General features: G+C 41.1%; 1 protein-coding gene across 19 annotated transcripts in view; it reads left to right on the top strand.

The window, feature by feature from the left end:
- The first annotated feature begins 10,007 nt into the window (after positions 1-10,007).
- Positions 10,008-20,719, top strand: part of KLC1 (kinesin light chain 1) — a 36,303-nt gene continuing 25,591 nt past the window's right edge. For 6 of the 19 annotated variants that reach the window (XM_015865500.3, XM_015865494.3, XM_085549545.1 and 3 more), the window contains exon 1: positions 10,008-10,268. Coding sequence is in view for 7 of the 19 variants with exons in the window: in XM_085549542.1 (XP_085405668.1) it covers positions 10,548-10,579 (32 nt within the window). In the remaining 12 variants the exon portion in view is untranslated. Of the gene's footprint in view, positions 10,269-10,346; positions 10,853-19,464; positions 19,731-20,719 lie in introns of those variants that run through there. The other 13 variants (XM_085549538.1, XM_085549543.1, XM_085549537.1 and 10 more) reach the window with 8 other exon arrangements.

Genomic DNA, 20,719 nt, shown 5'->3' on the forward strand with positions numbered 1-20,719 from the left:
GTGAAGAATTTGGATTGCTTCTCAGTCAGCTCACAGTGGCTGTGAAACTACTTCCAATCTACATTCTCTTCCATTAATCTAGTCCTTAGTATTGCCTGTGGAAATGCAACAGGGAGCATCTTCAGTAGTAGAACCACAGCTATAAAACTGTTTTCTGAATAAGCGTTGTTATATTGGTCACCCAAAGCTAATGTAACTAGCATAAGATGGATTTTGCTCTGAGCTGCTTGTAGGTGAAGTTCATGCCTTTATGGGATTGACATCATTAAGATTCCTTGTGGGGTGCCAGACCCCTTCATCTAAAGCCTATTGATGGAGTGAGGCATTTATCTGTTAGGTAAGTGGTGAGTTTTGATTTAGAATATGTAATAAAACCACCGTGAAAAGATGTTATTAAAAATAATCCATTTGAAACTTTGAGTCTCGTTACCAAAACCACATGCATTTACTAAGATAATTACACTTTCTGAATAGCTAAAGGCCATATCATTTTTGCCAGTGTTGCATTAATTTTCATATTTTTGCTTGTCTCTGAGCAGCTGTAGCAATGCCAGCTGCTCTCAGATAGTATTGATCATAAATCCTTTATACATCAAAGCAAGAAAGAGGAGCTCCCTTAGACTACTGAAAATAAATCTTTTATGTGTCTAAAGGTCTGCTGCAGTAAGTGAAACCAATGAAATAGATCAAAGAGTGACTTTTCAGAGCATGTTTCCCAAGTATAGGAAAAATGCAGAGGAGTGTTCTTATCATTTAGGTATTTAGCTAATCCTGTCAGGAGGAACAGCAGTATTTCTTATTTAGTAGTTGTCAGCGTGTGCCTTTTTTAATCCATCTCAGTAAGAACATAATAAAGCAGAAATGTTTTGCTAATATTCAGGTAATTGTAGATAGTTTGTATTGACTTGGGGATGGCTCTGTTCTGAGAATCTTTGGGTTTTTGCTTATCACTGAGTTTCTCTACTGATACATTAATTTCTGTGGAATGTGAGAGGAGGAGGAAGAATTGTCAAATAGGAATTGACAGGCAGAACAGCTAAAGGTTGGTTTGAAGTGATTCCAGCACCCTCATGTGTGACTGACAAAGAAGGATCAGAAAGGCTTAGAATTTTTGAAATTAAATACAGTTCTTAAATTTATTGGGAGTATTAAAAATAGTGGAGGGAACTACTGAGAATCTTTAAATGAAAATTGCTAGTCGAAAAAAAGATTGAAAAGCCCAGTTTGTAATATAAAGGCTGACCTGCACCGGCCCCATTTCAAGGGGACCGTTCTGTATGCAGTGTTCAATTTCCACTATTGCTAAGCAATCCTGCTATCCTACCCAGCAATCAGATTTAGCCAAACAAGGACTTACTTTACATCCTGCACAGAGCCCAAGGGGCACTTGTTTGCATAAAGGCTGGCAGGTTGAAATGTCTTCAGGAATAAATACTCTATGTCTGGGTCTGTAATATTCAAGAGTTAAGTTCTGTATTAGAATGATATCCACTGCTGGCTGGAATCTCATTCATGGAACAATAAACTCAAAAATATTCAGGTTCATTTCTTTAAAGCAAAAAATAACAAATACAAATTACTTTTTCTTGTAAGTTTATTTCTTAATATGATTTTTGAGAAGATGAATATCCTCCTCTTGAAATACTCATTAATATTAATTATTGTAGGAATTACTTCTTTGTGCCCTGACTTTGCATTCATTAATGGATTAGGGTTAAGTACTCAGAGATTTAGTTGATTGATCTATTCAAGTGGCAGATGCTGTGGAAATGCAGCAGTACTTCTTGTTCAATGTGCTGAAGAAAAAAATATGACATTATTTGTGTTTGTGTGATGGTATTTAAGAGAAATATTTAATAGTACCGCTGCTGTCAAAATTAGAGTTTTAGAAACTATGCAGATGCTCTGAAGATTAAGTCTTTGTTACTTACAGCTGCTCGTGTTAACTGGTACAAGCTGGATACCCATTGGATGCCTTTTCTTACACTGACGGGGAAGGAAGGCACAGTGATTTTTTCCCCTGCTAATGTACTCTGGTTCTCATCCTTATGGCTGGCTCAGGTTCAGGAGGGCCTGAAACAGCAGGAGACAGCAAGAATGACGATGAGCATTGCTTGGCTGCTGGGACTGCTGGCAAGTAGTTAACATTTAGCATAAATTTGAGCAGTCCTGAAACTGCTTTGATGGACCGTGAGTGGCAAGAGTTTCCAGCAGCCCCCATACCTGTCAAAAATTACTGGCGTTCAGCAGTGGTCTGTTCACACAACCGCCTCCAGCGGATCTACGGATATGATTCAGCTGCAGAACTGGCTGTGATAACTTTCATCAGCTGAGCCAGAGCACATCAACAGGCGAGGTGCAAGATTCAGAATCATGAGGAATTCAGGTCACTGTTCGTATCACATTGCTAAAGAACTTTGTTGACTAATTTTAGCTCCATCTTTGTTTAAAAAAACAAACAAAAAACACCTCACCCCAGAAAACATTCACACAGTGTTCGATGTATAGAAAACATTGGCTGTTTTTAAAGAGATCTGGAGAAGTTGCAGATTTTAATGTCAAGAACAGATTGAAAGTCTAGATTCTTTTTCCAATGAAGACAAAAGAAAATGTCTTCAAGATGTCTTTTATTTGCCAAAATATTACATATCTAATATAACATCTGGAAATCCTACAGTTTCCTTGGGCCTCATGAAATTTTTACCATGAAGAACAGGACAAAATACTCAGCTATCTATGATATGAGTAAATAGCCACAGGTGCTAATTTATGTTAAAGGAGAATTTGGCTCACTTCAAAGATGAAGAATCAGCTCTGCTGTAGGATGTTATAGAGCAGTTTTAATTGAAACAGTAGAAATTGATGCTTCGCTGCTTCTTTCTAATGCTCCTTTTGCTGTTGGAAAAAGAGGGGTATATTTGGTGTGACACCTGGAGACTTGCCAAGCGTGCTGAATAGTTACCACAGCATTGCAGCTATACATCTGATTGAACTACATTCTGTAGTCATAGAACTGAGTAAACCAGGCTGATGCTGATAGAATCTGACGGAAAGGTAGGTGTTGAACAGAGCATTTTTCCATCTTGGGAAGGTTTTCCTCTGTCTTTTGAATTGCAAGGTTCTTACTTTCTTTTAAAAGCAGCAAAGATTCTTATTATCTAGGGCCTTGAGTATAATTTATAGGCATTATCCAACCACCATGTAGAACCTGATGCTCGGTTTCATCCGTAATTAATAATTTCAACTTTTAGTTCTTGTATGCATTTACATGTAAATTAGAAAGGCAATCTCAATTATTTACAGTATGAACTTCGTTATAAGGCACTGCCCATTAGTTTTCATGAGCAAAAAATCAAAGTGAAAGAAGGGATAGCAAAGGAACAGCATTCCATTCTGCAAAGCAACTGGGATGGGAAAAGGCAAATGCAGGAACTGTTTGTTAAAGGTACTTAAGAGTGTTTTCTGCATGCAGGCATTATAAACCTGGCAGTAATGTCTTTATGGTTTTAGAGTTAATTGTAAGGATGTGGGGCATGTTAAATTGCTGCTCACAATAGAACAGTTTACTGGGTGGATTTCTGGTCAGCGTTACATGCTGATGAAAGAAGATAGTTCTGTATGAGTCACAAGAGTTTTCAAACATATGGTCATGGTGTATTGTTGGCCCTTTAGCTGGTAGTAACAAGCATGACACTGTATAGGCAGTAGATTCACTTTCATGGCTAATTTGTTCATATCAGTTGTTCCCAAATTTCTCATAGTGTTTATTAAGGCATGTTTCAGTTCCTGTTTACAGTATGTTATTTTCAATAACTGGGGTTTGATAAACTGAGTAAAACTGCACTCACTACTGAAGCAATTTCAATCTGTTTTAAGCTTTCATTGAAAAAACAGGCTTTTAAATATTTGGGAATAATTTTGTTAGAATATTACAGATTCACAGTCTAGAACACTGCAGGTGGCGTGTTCCAGCAATTCCCTGGAATTTCCCCACAGGACTTGTTGTCTGATGTGACTGAGTGAACCATGTATGTAAGCAAAGTGCTTCTAGCAGCCCAGCTGTTTCAGATGATGATGTGTTTTAGAGGGCCCTTGTGGCATAGATTTCTTTTTTCCCTTGAAAAAAAATTACTAAAAGCTTTATTTTCTGTGAACTGAATTATAAACAGCTGGTCACCAAAGACAAAGGTCAAAGAATCCTGCTTTTAATACCGATTATTTCTTCTCCAATTATTTATTCTCCAATTATTTCTTCTCTGAAGCAGAAGTGTAGCCTCAGAATATCTCTGATGACTGGCATGCTGATGACATAACTGCCTTTTCCCTAGCCAGTTTCTGCATAGATTGCTGTGCATAGATTGCTTTGCTAGTGCAAAGCAATTGGTCTATTATTGGTCTCTTAAACACCAATACACGGATGTATGAGGAATCCCTCTATTCAGAAGAAGAAATAAACTGCTACAAGGCTGGTTTATAATGTCCTGATGTAATGAGAACCAAAGTATGGATGGGCTGGGTCAGAGATGGACCCTGTAGAGGTCCTGGGGTGAACTGCAGTGTGTGGAAGCCAAGTCCTTGAGGTTGTCTGAATCAAGCAGGGAGCTGAGAAGAAGGCATGTAAAGGGATTTAAAACTACTCTACCCTCACCCCGCCTCCTCTGGGATACCAAATTCTCTTCTATGCTTTTTGGAGATTGCCCAGATTAGAGTTTTTCAAGAATATTTTCTCTCAGGTAGTTGCCATAGACAAGTCTGTACAGAAAGAAACAGATGATCCATCGTGTAGGAGTGACTTAGCCCAGCGTTTTAAAGTCTAAGACTTGAAAACAGTAGAGTATTTCTACATCATTGTGAACATACAAAAGGGAAGAGAGTGTCTATGGACGTTTCAATGGATTTCTCTGTGATGTGGAAAGGTTACGTTAAAGCAGAGTAAAAAAAAAATAAAAATAAGAATTATGACTTCTGAAACTGAAGCAAGAACTCCTCACAGCACACTCTCACTGCAGTAAGGGGAAGGCTGCAAGGAGGGCACTCATATCGAAGCTACTAGGAATTATACCATCATTTCTCTTCCTGCACCTGCTCTATTTCCCAGGAGAGAGAGGATGAGGAATGAAATGCTTAGCACAGGCTGTTCTGTTTCCTATTGATTTCTAGAGCGGCTGTGCCCTTCTCAGCCCTATATACTGTGTACCATCCATCTAGCCAAAGGCAAATTCACAGAAGCCATTTTCTGCAGAGACATAATGGGTCATTGGCCCAGAAGCTACAGAAATAGATGTCACACAGCAGAGACATTTCCATTTCCCCTTCCCTTGGGGCAAACTGTATTACCATAAATTTCTTGGTCCAGTGAAACTCGGTTTGCCTTTCGTTTGAATAGCCCCTTAACCAAAGCAAAGATGCAAAATGGGCTCATATTAAAAAAAATAAAAATAATAAAAAAAATTAATTGCAGTCAATTTTGCCTGGATGCCAAATGCATTTTGTGTAATTCTATATACAGTATTAGTTAAGGAGGAGAGAAGAGCATTTAAAAGAAGAATTGAAGGGTGAATAAGGGCTTGGCAATTACTGCATCGTGTACAGAAAAGGAATACATCAAGTGAAAGGGAGGTTATTAATAAATCAGACTCAGGAGCCATCGTTTTCAATAGTGATCATGGCATAAGATTGTAGCACGTTATGCTCAAGAAAGATGGAGTAAATAATAGCAGAGAAGGGCAGCTAGGATAATCAGGGAGATGTAGAATCTTACACGGGTTCAGTTTGTTTAGGCAAGCAAATTGATGGTCAGGAGATAGGAAAGGAATGCCAAATCTAGACAAGTGAGTGGTGGGAGGACTATCCAAGAGGTTTAGCCAGGGAGAAACATCCTTTCTCTGCAATGGTTTAAATAAGTGCAAAAGGGAGTTGTTACATTTGAGAACTTAAAAATGCAAACAATTAGAGAAAAGGGGCTAATCGCTAGCAAGGGAAAACACACAAACAACTCAATTTGGCACAGTATCTAAGCATATAAATTACCCTTGAGACAGCACTAGCATGAGGTTCTCGGACACAAAGGGCAAGATACCCAATTGTTTTGTAATTTGGTTTTACAGTCATATTAAAAACAAAAAACAACCCAGAGGAGGTCACACACAGGCATACCTTGAAACTAGTGTTTCTTGTGCTTAAGCATGTGCACAAGCATTAAAAAAAGCACCAGAAAAATCCCAAGTTCCTTCTTTTTTAAATGTATATAGGAATCTTTGTGAGAATAAAGAGAATACATCTTCCTTCCTTCCCTATCTTCATGAAGAAGCACTGGTATACTGGTACTGAGATAAGTTCATGCCCCAGTCTGTCCCTCTGCTTAATGTTGGCTGGAAAGAATGTCTTAGAAGACAGTGTAATTACTGGTTGGAGGGAGGTTTGTGTACAGGCCTGTGCAGTCTGTTGTAGAGTTTCAACCTCACTTGCATACAATGAATGAAGGTTCAAATCCAATTAACATCAAAAACTCTCCGCTGCCAACTTTTAACTTGCTGAGAATTCAGACGTTTGGAAGTACAATCTTGGGATAAACTGATTCATACAGCATAGAGCACTGTAGTTTGTCAAAGGGTAGGATTCCTAACTCCTTGATCATTTACTATTTGAAGATCACAGTGGAGACTGGAATAAATAAATACAGCTCTGTTGTTGAAATTGTTCAATGTTTTTCTTTACAGTCGCATCATTGGCAGGAAAATTGTGTATCAGTTAATAGCATTCATCTGATTAACTTGGTTAGCTGAGGTTCTTATGTGTTTTACTTTGTGTTCTTTAAAACAGAATGTTTTGAAGCTAACTGAATGATCTTCTTAAACCTTCAGTATTTTGGGTTTTTTTTCAATAGCACTACTCTGTAATAGTGATGATATGAAAAGAAGTCTGGGTAGCAAAATGTTAATGTCCTCGGCAAGCATCCTGCTCTCTTTAAAACAAAACCTAGAAGAAATTAACTACTGAAATGGCCTGTTAGAGCTGGATTACACCACACGCTTTGTTTCCTTGTTATTTCACTCTGGATAGAGAATGACGGGGGGAAACATGCTGGCTTTCATTTGTTACAGCTTCCCAGAAATCCTTGTGACTGAAAAAGGAGAATTCGCTTCCATGTAAATTAAGCTTATTGACTTTGGAAGCAGGATTGTGATCAGTGTTTATTTTACTTAGTACTTTAATGCCATGCCCAACAGTGGGTTTCCTATGGCACGTTCAGGCATCTTGACCATGACAATGAGTCATGTCGAACAAAATACAGTCCTTTTATTCCCAAGTGCCTGAACTCCATGCTAACAAGGTAGCTCTGCATGCAGTAATTTGCAGATCTGTACAAAGGAGCTAGACTAATGCTGTCTGCAACTGAGCACTTGACACTTCTGGTCTTAAGCCCTGATTTTTATGTTTCCTGTTCTTCATAAAGGACATTCTTGTAGGAAATATAATATAAAACATATGCAACTGTCAAGTGATAGTGATGAAAAGCCAGACAGGTTGCTGAATCTGGCCTTTCAGTATTTGTTATTACCAGGATGCTTTTAAACAGCACTTTAGCAGCAACTGAAATTATTCCAGTGGAATGCTTTATGGTAGCCCATATTTATAGAATGAAGTCATAGATTTTAAAGACTGTAAGTTTAGACTTAAAAACTGTTGTCTCTTTTGGCAGAAAGAGCAGGAGGATATAATGACATTGGTAAAATAAAGTGAGCTACACTTCATAAATGAAGTGAACCTGAACTTCTTTGCAGAGGCTTGCTCTAATTGTGGATGTCAGTCAAATTGAATCATGATTTGCTGTGTGTATTTCTCACACTTGCACCTCAAAATGTAAGAGCTTTTTCTGCTGCATGAGCTGAACTGTTTGATTTGCCCCCTCTCAGTGCAAATTCCTAACTATTTTATGGGAGAGGAGGAAAATGGGTATGTTGAGAATAAAGAATTCAGCGTTATAAATAACATATTTGGGGGTTTTACTTTAATACTTACTTGGATGACTGCAGAAAACCACAGTGACCTTGTTGGACAAAGAATATTTTAGAGGCAGTATGTCTAGGTCACTTCATCCTAAAAACAGGGCACACAGTGTAACTAGTTCTCTAGGACAAGATGGAAATGTGGGCAGCAAACAGCTTTTCTACTGGAAGAATGCAGTTAGCTTATGGAGAATGGACAAGAAAAGCAAGATCCAGCTGGGGAGAACCGATGATGTTTTGGGTCAGGCAAAAGCTTGAGGAAGAAGCAAATCTCTTATGTCTGCTCCTCCACTGCATGCCATAACCAGAGGTAAGCAATACTGCACATTAGCTCCATTGCAATAAGCAGCCTTGCTGCACGACACAGCTTGTAGTGTGTGCTGCTTGTGTGGGAAACTGCAAGCATGCATATACATCATTAGGCAGCGTATTATGAATCAGGGTCAAAGCTGGAGTAGGTGCTTTGTTCAAGAGATACTCATTTCCCTGGGGTGAGCAGCTAATTGCAGGAAATCTTTGAAAGCAAATGTGTGATAGGAAGAAAGCAATGAATATTGTTTATTCAAAAGATAGGAGGGGTTCCTTTGAATCTGTTCTCTCGCATAATCATGTAATTAGGGCAAGTTCTATTTTTAATTAAATCTCTTGCATATTCATGAAAATTCTCTGAACTTGTGGACCAGCTGACATAACTCTTCATTTTAAAAACGTGTATAAAGGAATGGTTATTCATTTTTTCCCCTTTCTTATTACTTTCAGACACCTACTTCCCACCATTACACTCAGTTGGCCAGGCCACTGCCCAGACTTCCCTGTCAATACTACAGTGCCCTTTTCCAACCCCACAGGGACTCTCTGCTTGTGCATTCTGCAGCCCCATTTGTTTTGCTGGGCTTCTCTAACTACAGCACCAGTTGTGACTCCTTCTTCCATCTCCGCTTTAGAGTCCTGCCATTCTGTAGAGCCCATTGATGTTTTCTTTGAGGACAAACAGATGTCAGCACAGCTTTCCTTGTGTCTCTCAGAATTCACCACGTAGGTGAGGCCGCACACTCTGATTCACCGCTACATCTCCATATTTCCATAAGCTTATGATTCATATCTATATGTAATATGTACTGCAGGAGCTGCGCGGCGTTCAGATGATAATGCACCATAGTATTGTCTAGACATTAATAACACTTTATAGTTAGGCTGTCACCATTCACCGATGACTCCCTACACGCATAGCAGTGCACTGTCATATTTAACTGTATTTTTTGTCTCAGAACTCCCGTTTCTTCCACCATCATCACAGAATCACAGAATGACCCGGGTTGGAAGGGACCTCAAGGATCATGTAGTTCCAACCCCCCTGCCTGGCAGGGCCACCAAACATACACCTTTACTAGATCAGGTTGCTCAGGAGACCTCATAGATCCCCATAGAGACCCCATAGATCAGGTTGCCCAGGGCCCTGTCCAACCTGGTCTTGAACACCTCCAAGGACGGGGCATCCACAACCTCCCTGGGCAGCCTGTTCCAGGGCCTGACCACTCTCCTAGTAAAGAACTTCCCTCTAACATCCAACCTAAATCTTCCCTCTTTTAACTTAAAATCATTTCCCCGTGTCCTGCTATTGTCAGCCCTTTCCAAGAGTTTACTCCCCTCCTGGGAGTAAGTTCCCTTCAGGTACTGAAAGGCTGCAATGAGGTCACCCCACAACCTTCTCTTCTCCAGGCTGAACAAACCTAACTCCCTCAGCCTGTCCTCATAGGGGAGGTGCTCCAGCCCCCTGAACATGTACCCAGTGGAGCACAGAGAAAACGGCCACCATTGTACTTTATGAAGTGAAACGTGAAGCTACAAAGACACATTTCCTGCTCTCCCGCCTCAGGCCGGCAGCCATGACATCATCCAGGCAGGGGGAGCGGCGGGAAAGGAGGGCGCGCGTGGGCTGCTGGGAGAGGGGAGGGCGGCCGCCATGTTGGGCGGGGCGGGCCGGGCGGAGCGCCGGGCGGGGCCGGGCGGGGCGCGGCGGTAGCGGCTGGGGCGGCGGCTGCGTGCAGCTGTCAGCGCCCGCTCCTCGGGGGCCGGGTCGGGCCCGTCGGCTCCTCGCGGGTAAAGCCGAAGACACGGCGGTGCCCGCTGTCTTCCTTTCATCGAAATCCTTTTCCTTCCTTCCGCCCGTCGCTGACATCCTCCTCCGGCCTCCCCGGGCTGCGCGGCCCCCGCCGGCTCAGCGAGCGCTGCGCACATCCGAGCCTGCAGCACCGAGCGGTGAGCGGGGCACGGCGGGGCGGGGAGGGTCGGGGCTTTTCGGTTCCATCTTCGCCTTCCTCCTCCATCCCGTCTGGCAGACAACAAAAGGCTGCTCCCCGCTGACAGCTCCGCCGGTCGCGCTTTGTCCCCCCCGCGGGGCTGCGGCCGGCACCGCCCAGGGGGAGAGCGGGCCGGGCTGAGGGCAAGGCGTGAAATGGTGGAACGGAGGGAGGAAGAATGAAGGGAGGAAGGCGGGGACGGCGCTGATCGTGACCGAGCGGTGCAGGTCACCGTGATATGCCCCCTTCGGCATCCTTGTCTACAGTGAGGTAAATGGTGAGGGGAGAAATAACGCCGGTGCCTGACCGACCTCACTGGTACTGTCCTTTGGGCAGAGGTGAATTAGGAAGGTGCTTTATCCTTCTGGCTTGCTGCTGTTTTGGGTAGAGAGATGTCAGGTTGGTACAGCCGCACAGCGCTTGTGCGTAAGCACCGCGCCTCCTCCCTGTGTGCTGAGCTGAGCTGAGAGAAGCCCGTTGTGATGGCCAGGGCAGCAGCACCCAGACGGACACACACTGCTGGGAGCCTGCTCCATCCATCAGGTGCTTCTGCGCTTTGTTTTTTTTATCCCCCATTAAAGATTTCCTTTGTTATATCCTCCGTCCTCATTGTAACAGCAGCATTCGAGTACAGAATCAGAAAGCAAAAGGAGCTGGGGGGGGGGGGGGGGGAAGTGAAAGTTTGTTCTTATGCTCCACTTTAAACAGCAGAACGATGTCATTGGTAATACAAGTTATTTTTTAGAGTCTTACATAAAAACGCCTGGGACGATGATACTTAAAATGTTCTTTTCGTGTTGCAAATGGCAGAAGGTTTGGTAACAATTAGTCTGGGAAGTAATTGTCTGTTTCACTTCCCCTTTTGTGTTTGTACTTCTCTGAAATAGGAAACATGCCCAAAGGGTGTGCATTGGAAAGCTGGAAAGGAACCTTCGAGATTTACACAGCATTTCAATGTACAAAAATCAAATGAAATCAAATATCAAATCAAATCCAAACCTTCTTGAATTTGGGATTGATTTCAAACTGCTTTGGGAAATGACATGATTTTAATTGATTCTGAATTCCTAAGCTTCAGCGAAACGTGATAGAGGATATTATAACCCCGGGATTATAGAGACAATTGAAAGAAACACATTCAGCGTTTAGTGGAAGCAGAGAGGAAACTGATCTCTGTGCTGGTTCGGAGCAGGCCTCGTATTTTGTAAGGTGTTGCTGTGATGTAATTTTCTTTGTGGTTTAAGACAATATTTTTGTGACATATCCATGTATGTAGAAAACTCCAGTTCCAATTAGGTAAGAACTTAATGCCGAACCAGGTGGCAAAGTGCAGGGAACTGAAATGGTGAGTTCCCGAAGTCACACAACAATGCGGTATCACTTCTGCATCGTGTTGCAGTGAAGTTTGGCAGCATTTCTGTTCCTGATGGGTGGTGATGGAAGTGGGCACCTCCATTAATCTCACATTCCGACAGCAGTGTAAGTCTGTGCTCCGTTCATTTTCTAATCAAAGAAAACATGCTATTGTAAGTAATTTTAAAAGAAAATAAAGTTGTCCCCCGAATGTATATTATAAAGTTGCTTTGTTTGCTGCTCACTGCATTATTGGGATGTACCAACGATGCCTTATGAATGGAAACTAATCTTAAAAAGCCTTTGCTCAACAAAAGAATAGTGCATAGAATAGTGAATGAAATTTGTGGCAGTCTACTAAATGTTTTGACATACAATAATCAAAATGCTGCTCGAGGGAGGCGTAAGGGGTATAAAAGCAATTGCTGCTTGCTCTGTTGATGAAGAATGTACCATAACGAAGTCAGAAAACCCTCACTTGTGTGCTACCCATAGGCTGTGTACATTTAAACACAGGGAGAGATCAGCGTATCTACGTGTGCATAAAGACATACCTACCTATGTCCCTTAATTAGGAGCCTGGGGAAATGCTGAACCCTCATGCTCTGTGCTGAGTCCACATAATGCAGCTTCTGTTTCTCTTGAGACATGTGGGCTGTGCAGTTACTCTTTCATTTCTTACTCTGCTCGGTATCTCTGGAAGACATGTAAGTAGATTTATGCTGGTATTAGCAGCTTCTTTCCAGATGCTTAGCTCATAATTATTTTAAGACTCAATGAAGTGTACAAATAACTTTTAAAGTACTGTTATTCTGTGATTCTGTTTTCATAAAGGGAGTGAAAAAATGAGTATGGGTACATTCATGACGATTCAATATGTATTTTTGTATTTAATGTTGAACCGTGTGGTAGCAAACAAAGATGAAGGTGAGCGTTTATTTAAAGGAACCTTTTGCTGTCCGTGTGCCTCAGGGTACAGTTCAGCATGACACATCTGCCATAAAGCTGGGATCTGACCAATTCCATCATCATTGCAATAGAAGTGGCTACATAGAAGCATTTATTGTAGCATAATCTGCATAATATTTTATATTTTCAAAGTATTTTTTCATCTATGAAAACACAGTATTTACCTTGACCAAAGTTTAGGGGAAAAACACATATTTCTTTTAGATGTTAACTGTTGTTTTCCTTAAGACAAAATCATTGGGCATGCAGTGTATGATGTATATACTTCCTGGTAACCAAGTACTAGTGGAAGGCAAACGGCTTATTTTAAAACAAAGCATTTTGGCCTCAAAATAGAGCCAGTTATATCCTGAGTCATGCTCAGCTTGAGGTAGTGAGGCTCTCCTGGTCGTTTCTTTAATGGAACGTTTTCTGTCTAATAGCAGGTTGTAGAAATAAATGTGGTTCCTTTGAAAGAATACTTACCCAGTCACCACAGTCAATAAACGCCAGACCAGGAAGCTTGAACTCATGCTGAGATGCATTTGTTGCTTTGACTTAAGGGATTTGAGCCGGGCACTTTGTAAGAGGGCAAGAGCCAGAATTACAGGTCCTTTCAGTGATGTAGGAATCATTTCCACAGGGTTGTGTTTGAGGTGCTTTGACAGATAACGCTGGGCTTGTTTTGGAAAATGTTTTTTGTAGCAGACAGTTAATATAATGCGTAATGACAGGCCGTGGCAGATAGGCAGGCATGAGCACCTAAATATATTTGGGTGCATGAACAAAGAACTGGTATTCAAAGGACAAACACCGAAGCACAGTTGATGCTTATTTTCTTCATACGATATAAAATTAGCATATCTAATCTCTGACACTGGATAGTTTCTTCAGATTGAGTCAGCTAAGAAGGCAGATGCAAGTAATAGTATCTGTCTGTTGATTTAATCATGGTTTGATTCTCTGAATCCAGCTTATCTCCCTTGGGTTCTGCTGTTCAGCTCTTTTCAGTGCCCTCAGAAGCAATCTTTACCCTGAAAGCTGCTTTGACCTGCAGGTGGAATTAAATCAAATTTATTTTTTTCAGATAATTATTATTGCTCTTTTTTTCCTTCCTGGTTTCTTTTCTCTCTCTAAATTAGGAGTCATGTCATCTTCTATTCTGCGTATGCTTTCCCCATGTTTTCTACTTAAACACAGATTTTTTTTTGCATGGTTTCTCAGTATCGTGTCTTAATCACAGTAAAAAGAACCAAACTAATAGATCTTTGTCAGGTTACCTTAAAACTGAGCGGTTTCCTATTTTGATTCTTAATAAATATCTGCCATAAAACCCATTAATCATTTTAAGATGGTGTTTCTGTGCTTCCATCAGAGCCATAGCTGACTTTATTATATTCCAAAGTGAATGGAGTAAAGGATGTAACCAGTCTGGTCAGTTATACAGCTTCCTTGTAGCTGGGTAGGGTGGGGTGGTGGCTCACTACAACCTAATCACTCTGTGAGAATAACCCTGTATTTATTTGCACGCACCTCAGAAAACCATTAGAAAAGTTAACGATGCACTAATTAACATTGATAAGGTTGAGAAGTGTCAGATGTTTTTTTCTTTCTGACATATATTATTTTCTGACAGTTAATATCTGCTTTTCTTACAATATATTCTGTGTATATCCCAGGAATCAAAGTTGTATCTAAAAATCAGTCCGTTTAAATGACAATACTTACCACATCAGAATGATCAGATAACAGGCTGTATATCAGGATATCATAGTTCTGGGTATTTTGTATACATAGGCTCTATTTTGTACACATATACTGATTAACTCTTCTTTGCATCCTGTGCTGCCATCCCTCTTAGCAGTACATTACTGCTAATGTTCATGGAGTTCTAATACTGTGCTTTACCTACAAGTAGGTAAATACTAACAAAATATGAAGGGCACTTGCAGCCTGATGGGAGAAGGAGGTGTGTTTTATGTTGGGGGGGAGGGGGGGAGGGTCCCCTTTTCTTCTTTCCTGCATAGCATATTGTGTTTAAGATGGAGTGTTTCTGTGGATGTTCTTTATCAGTGTCTGGCTGTATCATGTAGGAAAACCACAGCTGTATCCTCTGGCTTGTGCAGCTTCCATTTCAGAGAGGCAGCTGTTACTCCTTCGTCACTCAACTCTGTTGGCTTTAACATGTCATTTGTTCACGTTGTTAAATCAGATGCGTCCCCCAAGTGTTTTGAGGGAGAAGCAGCATTATTTGCTCACGGCGCAGTGTGTAGGTGGATTAGTGCAGGTGGTGGGATGGTAAGGAGAGGTTGCGGCAGGAGATGGGGAGGCAGCAGCCTCATAAACTTGTTCTGGTGACAGAAACGTAGTACATGAGCGTCTAAGGATATAGCTGAGAGTTTTTTGAGTCTCAGGGCTGGTTTATGTAGAACCACGCTCCTGCTGCTTGTTCTGTATCCTCATTCTGTTAACATGGGTCTCTGTATATCGACACAGGGAAATAGATCCATTTAGGCTTGGTTTGTGCCCTGAACCTGTTCTTTTTGTCTCCTCACCTTTGTCTGAAAGATAACGCAGTGAAAGGAGCAGGTCTTTTATATGTTTGTGGATGGGCATGCTGGCGTACTAGGATGTGAATGAGATGTCTGGCTGCGTGTGGAGCACTGCCAGCTTTTTGTCTCCAGCCATAGCCTCGGTGAGTGAATGCTCATGGTCTAGACCAGATACCTGACAGCCATTTCTCTCTCTGAAGTCTCTCTCGTATAAACCAATAATGGATGGGGGATCTAAGAATGCACTGCTGTTCATGATTTCTGTGAATGTACTGCTGTACTGAAATATGGAGCGGTGCAGGAGCTGTGATGGTGTTTGTCAGGATGCCAGTGTGGGACAGTGACCCAGAGAAATCATTAGAATGACTCCTCAGGAGGAAGGGTTAATTTTGAGGTATGCCTTGGGAACCCTTAATGTGTGAAAACGTAGTTACTGTGTCAATGTAAGGCAGAATCCACATTTAACAGCGAGGGCGTGATGCAGCTGCTCGGTTGTATTCTGCAGGTAAAGACACACAGCATATTTGTAACAGCAGCAGTCAGGGAGGTTTGAATTACACTGCCTGCTTGTCATTTGTGCAGCCATTGAATCTGTTCCTTAAACCCCCCCAGTTGCTGTGCTAACAGATGGCCTGGAAATATGCTGGATGAGTTTGTTTCTTTTTATTTCGTTTCCTTGTCATTCCTGTCTCTGTTAGTGTGGCTGCACTCGGAGCAGTGCTAGAAAATGTGGTAGTTTGTTTTTAGTGGCACAGTTGCTTTAGGAAGTGACTGTTCTGCCACCTTAGTACAGGGATTAAATCGGTTTTATCCAAAGGCAATGGTTTGAAATACAAGGTGAAAGTCCTGCAGGGGCACTAAGTGCTCTAGTAATCAACAAGGTGAAACATGAATGTGAGAGATGACTGGAAATGGAACTCAAACTGTGGTACTACCCGAAGATGTGAGAGCACAGGATGAAAAGGTGAGTTTGCCAAACTCAGGGCTGGGCCCTGTTACACCGTTCTGTTCCTCCTGGCCCTGGAGACCTTAGGGCTGTCTGAGTAAGCCAAGGGCATGATTAACCACTTCAGAGCAGAGTCAGCTCTCTTATACAAGGTGTCAGATGCACCCAGAGTGATACAAGGTTGCTATTCTAAAGGATTGCATCATTTGCTGTGCTTCCTATGAGATGGGCTTTGTACGGTGTGAAGTGCTGGCTGCTACCTGTTGACTGCGCTTGTAAAGGTCCATTTTGATGGAATGTTTAATGATGCACAGTTAGTTTATCCTTAATATCTATGCTCCCACACAGAAACTGATGTAGACAGTTGGAGTGCTGAGGGTAAAAAGATATGAGATTTGATAGTGATGGATTTGGAGCTCAAACCATCTTGTCAGTATTTCTTTCTTTACGAATAGTCACAATTTCCTTTCAATCCACTTGAAGTTGGTATTTTATAAAGCACGTCTTTGTAACAACAAATCCTTGAACTTCAATATATGTTCTTGAATAATTTTTTTTTCTCTTGATGTATCTTTCATTCTTGTCACAAGTAATTTTAATAACCATGTGTAAATATGATGACTTCTTAAATCGCTCAACTAGCGATGCAGTTAAAAATGCTTATTCTGCCTTTATGTAACTACTCTTTTTGTTAAGATGTGCATTAATCTCTTGTCACAGTGAGGTGGGCTTTGTGGTTGTAAGAATGAGGTAAATCCTATGGTATGTTGTGACACTGCTGTAGTGAGCAGGCAAAATGCTCTGCTTTCTTGATGTCTATTTGTGGCTGCATGAAGGTGCTTATTAGTGCTCAAAGAAGCAAAGTGCAGCTTTGTTGGAGAGCGACAGATGCTGTTTGGTGTTGACAAAGCAGTAATGCAATAGCAAAGCAACTGCCTTGCTCCAGGAGGAGGGGACTGAGACTGGCTGTCTCTCTCTCTTCAGAGCCTGTACGGGTGTAACAAAAATTAACCAGCGGGTTGTCACACTCCTGACAGATTTTGTGCTTGCTTCAGTTTTGACAAAGAGCAACCTCTGATGTAACAACAAATGGATAAAAGGCTTTATTTTCACCTATCTTCATTAGGAATCCAAGATGCTAGGGCTTGGGAATGCGTAGAGACTAAGCTTTTCATGCTTGTGATGCTTGTGGACTTGGATGTATGATCCAAGCAGATGCCGCTTTTTGGAGGGATCCAAGAGCACAGGAGGTGCAAGATGGGATTTGGCCAAACTCTTCAGAGTTATGGAATTCCAGGTGTGGCTGAATCTAAAAGAGACTTTGGAAGTGGTTACATTGGCAGGTCATCAGTCTTAGAGGTATCCAGCTTTAACTATATCACAGGATTGAAATGACAGCTTGATGTGTTAACTTGGTGGTGTACTATCAAAGGATTAGCACCATAACGACCTTTAAGAGGAACTGATGATCTGTTTATTTATGGGACCCTTTTATGCCACTCCAGATACTTCTATGCTGTGTAATGGTTTTACTGAATTAAGTATTTCAGTGGAAAGTCATAATTGCAATGAATGTAGTTTACTTGCTGCAGTAAGGCTGAAATTGCTCTGAAGGGGTTTTTTGTCAATTATCCTTGAGAAACACAAGGATATTTATTTTAAAGTAGTGTTTTATTACTGATAAAAATGCAGATATGATTGTTAATGAGACAGATGCATGTGCTTCACTAGTGTTGCTGTAATACAGTGTTGTGATACAGAAATCTAAGTAAATGAACTCTGTGGTAGGAATCCTCATAGCTTTGTCAGAGAGCCGTCAGCATCAGCTCTGCTGTAGGCTTACTTGGAGTTATGTTTTAATGCTTTTCACTTAAACATTGTTTAGGTTTAATGACAGCCAATGGGGTTTCCAGGAGTTTGCACCCTGTGGGTTTATCCACATAAGCACTAAGCCTTTGCACGGTGTGTTTGCTTACCAAGAAAGATGTGTTGCAGTGTTATGTCGTAGGCCAAACTGCAAACTTTATTCTGGGCTTTTCTTATAGTGTTTGCCCTTGACATTGAAGGATTACACTTGTCCTTTTTATAGTATTCACCTTGCATACCTTTGTTTTAAACCAAGTGGCAGGGCAGGCTTCTGCAATCAGGGTCAGCTGGAAGCTGGCAGGAGGAGCACAATGCTGTGTTTATGTTGTTGCTTTAATTCAGATGCTTGCTAGCAGGAAGTTAATAGGAACAAAAAAGAGCCCAAGGTGTGAATTGTTTTTATTTTTAAACACATCCTTTTCTAAAGGACTTCTCTCAGCATAAAGTTGGTTGCTAGTCAAGTGCAGCTCCATCTGCCTATCTGCTTCTGGTCTGTTGTTTGTGGCCTTCAGTATGTGCTGCTAATTGTTCTCACCGAGCTATTTTTAAGGTAGCTTGTATATACGTGTGCTGAATAGCAAAGACATTTTTGAGATCATATATTTGGAAACCTGAGGCAGTACAGAAGAGCAGCAGCATTCTGATTATAGAAGTGGGTCAGCAACTGTACCTTCAGCCTGACCTCCAGCTGTACGCTGTCTCCAGATGCAGCTCAAGATTTTCTATTCTCTGGAGGTTCATATGGATTCAAATGCAGTATGATGAGAAGAGTCTTGTGTAGCACTGGTATTCAACTGCAGCCCTGTATATGTGAAATGTGGGGGGAAAAGCTATGCTGGTTTTTCTGTGGCACCAGAGATGGCAAGTATTGATATAAAAGGCCTGAATGTAAAGGACCATTTTAGTTAAAATGAAGGCAAGCCAAAGGAAGAAAGAATGTTGTATGTTTGTTTAGTTATAGGACTTGTGCTAGTAGAAATAGCTTAACATAGAAAGTAACATCTTAGATTGAAAGACTAATTCTTGCTTATCTATTTTTTGTAGACTTGGACGTGTCTGACTGTAAACAATAACAGCAGTGCATTTGAACTGGGGTGTTTTTTCAGCACACCCTGGCAGGCTGTTTTGCATCGCTTTCGTTTGTTGGTGATTCTTCTTTCTGTGCTTGAAAAGCTTGTGATCTTTGTTTGAGAAGCAGTGCTCTCTGTTACTAAGCTGAGCAGGGAAGGCAGATAAAGCAGTGCTTTCTGTGATGTAATGAGATGTATGCCTGGTTTGAGCAGGGAATTAATGACTTGTAGATTGCAACTAATGCAGAAGGAAACATGTGCATACCAGATTTAAGATACTGAGCCTTGTCATTTAATTAAGGAGAAACTGGGAGTGAAATTAGGGTTAAAAGCCCTTGAACAGATTCATTATTATTCAAAACCGTGGGCTGGTAGGTAGTATTGGAGAGAGAAGAAGGTCAAACTGACACGTAGTAGTTCTGTGTGGAGTCTGCAGTGCACATAGATGGTAGGAGCAGTGGGGCCGGCCTGCATTTCTGTTAAGGAAATGATGATTTTCTTGTATGCTGACACATCATCCTGCTGTGCTCAGCAGTCCTGGCTGCTTTCTGTGCATGTAAAGGAAGGAGGATTGGAATAATTTATTTGTAACAGCACTTCTTCACGGATAATTTTGTTTTACAAATTGTCTTTTAAAGCAGTAACATCAGACACAAAATGTGACTACAGATTATCTTCCAAGCTTGGTAAGTTTCATATGAAAGGAGGACTTTATTTATGTATTCATTCTTTTAGTACCAGTGAATGGCTGTTAATTTATCTGTGCTCATTTCATTTTGATGCTGTGGTTTATATGTACAAATTCATGTTTTAAACCTCCATATGCACCTCATACGCATGTGCAAACACCTCCTTTCCATCTGTGACATTACAGCATGACTCCAAAACACTGCAGCTTGCAGAAGGAATTGCTGTTCGTGTTCACATGAGGCAGAAGCAGCTGATTACAAGCTCATTTTGGAGAACGTACAAAGTGTTGTAGAGAAGCTCTAGATAATTATAAATGAGATTTCTCAAACTTGTCTAACACAAAATGAAAGCCTATTTTCTAGATGTCCTCTGCCTTTTTATTTCCTTACGATCAAAAGTTCTGTTCTTGTATTCAGGATGGGAATTGTTAATTGAAGGCATGAAATAATGAGATAATTAGGGTTGAACCGTGTGCTGCAGTTAGTGTTACCCGTAACAGTTTCTTATATGAGCGTGCTTGTTAAGTATGTATTTACAGATTCTGCTTACATGATAATTCATTTATACATGATTTTTGAGAGAATGCATTTTAAAAAAGGGTATTTATGCTGTTCAGGTAATATTTCTCTGGTTATAAATGGGAAATGTGTAATTCATGTTCTTCTCATCAAGATTCAGTGAGTTGATTCCTTAGGCCAATGCTAAATTTGGTGTTTTATACAGATACGTGTGCTCCAGATTGCATCTCTTTGTGAGTATGAAGTTCACGTGGAGCTAAATTGTAGTAAAACTGAATTGACTGCTTTCTAGACTATCTGTGTTTTCAGACAACAGTTGATAACAAAACAAATTACTCTGTGGCTCTTTTGTGAGGAATGAGTATGATTCTGCAAATCACTTTGCAGGAAGTCATAACAGAGAAGGTGATTTGAGTGTATATAAAGAGAATGAGCATCGTTCTTTTTATGTAATACCTTAAAGTAAG

This window comes from Coturnix japonica, chromosome 5 (genome assembly GCF_054131305.1).
Source record: "Coturnix japonica strain WE chromosome 5, WE-NBRP24, whole genome shotgun sequence".
NCBI classification, from domain to species: domain Eukaryota; kingdom Metazoa; phylum Chordata; class Aves; order Galliformes; family Phasianidae; genus Coturnix; species Coturnix japonica.